This window comes from Schistocerca cancellata, unplaced genomic scaffold (genome assembly GCF_023864275.1).
Source record: "Schistocerca cancellata isolate TAMUIC-IGC-003103 unplaced genomic scaffold, iqSchCanc2.1 HiC_scaffold_1150, whole genome shotgun sequence".
NCBI lineage: Eukaryota > Metazoa > Arthropoda > Insecta > Orthoptera > Acrididae > Schistocerca > Schistocerca cancellata.
In genome coordinates, this window is record NW_026047149.1 from 115,054 (window position 1) to 115,959 (window position 906).

At 56.4% G+C, this 906-nt stretch overlaps 1 protein-coding gene across 1 annotated transcript; it reads right to left on the reverse strand.

The window, feature by feature from the left end:
- Positions 1-204: 204 nt before the first annotated feature.
- On the reverse strand, positions 205-663 carry LOC126159981 (keratin-associated protein 4-6-like). The gene has a single exon (XM_049916789.1). It carries the CDS (start codon positions 661-663, stop codon positions 205-207), a length of 459 nt encoding a protein of 152 aa, XP_049772746.1.
- Positions 664-906: the final 243 nt, after the last annotated feature.

Sequence of the window (906 nt, forward strand, 5' to 3'; positions counted from 1 at the left end):
GCAGCACGCCCTACAAAGGCAGCACACCTTGCGAAGGCAGCACTCCTTGCGAAGGCAGCACCCGCTATGAAGGCAACACTCCGTGCGATGGCATGACTCCGTGCGAAAGCAGCACTCCCTGAGAAGGCAGCACGCCCTGCGAAGGCAGCACACCTTGCGAAGGCTGCAATCCCTGCGAAGGCAGCACGCCCCGCGAAGGCAGCACTACGTGCGTAGGCGGCACTCCTTGCGAAGGCAGCACTCCTTGCGAAGGCAGCACTCCTTGCGAAGGCAGCACTCCTTGCGAAGGCAGCACTCCTTGCGAAGGCAGCACTCCTTGCGAAGGCAGCACTCCTTGCGAAGGCAGCACTCCTTGCGAAGGCAGCACTCCATGCGAAGGCAGCACTCCATGCAAAGGCAGCACTCCATGTGAAGGCAGCACTCCATGCGAAGGCAGCACTCCATGCGAAGTCTGCCTTCCTTGCGATGGCTGCATTCTTTGCGATTGCAGCACTCTGTGCGAAAGCTGCACTCTGTTTGAGGTCTGCACTCTATGCGTAAAGTGCCGCACTGCATGCAAAGACTGCACTCTGTGCGAAGGGTGTACTCCGTGTGGAGGATGCACTCGCTGCGAAGAGTGTATTCCCAGTGGAGTCTGCACTCCATGCAGAGAGTGCCCTCCATGTGGAGGCTGCACTCCCTGCAGAGGCAGCACTCATTGTGAAGGTTGCACTCATTGTGAAGGCTGCAGTCTTACTCTTTGCAGGGGCTGCAGTCCTTAAAAATGCTGCACACCTTGCAAAGTCTGGACACACTGTTATTACTGCCTAGTCTGATTTCATCACTGCTATTAAGTGAGAAGGTCTGTGTGGACGTCATGCAGTGTAAGGACTGCAAACCATGTTCAAGCAGCATGACTTGTAGTCA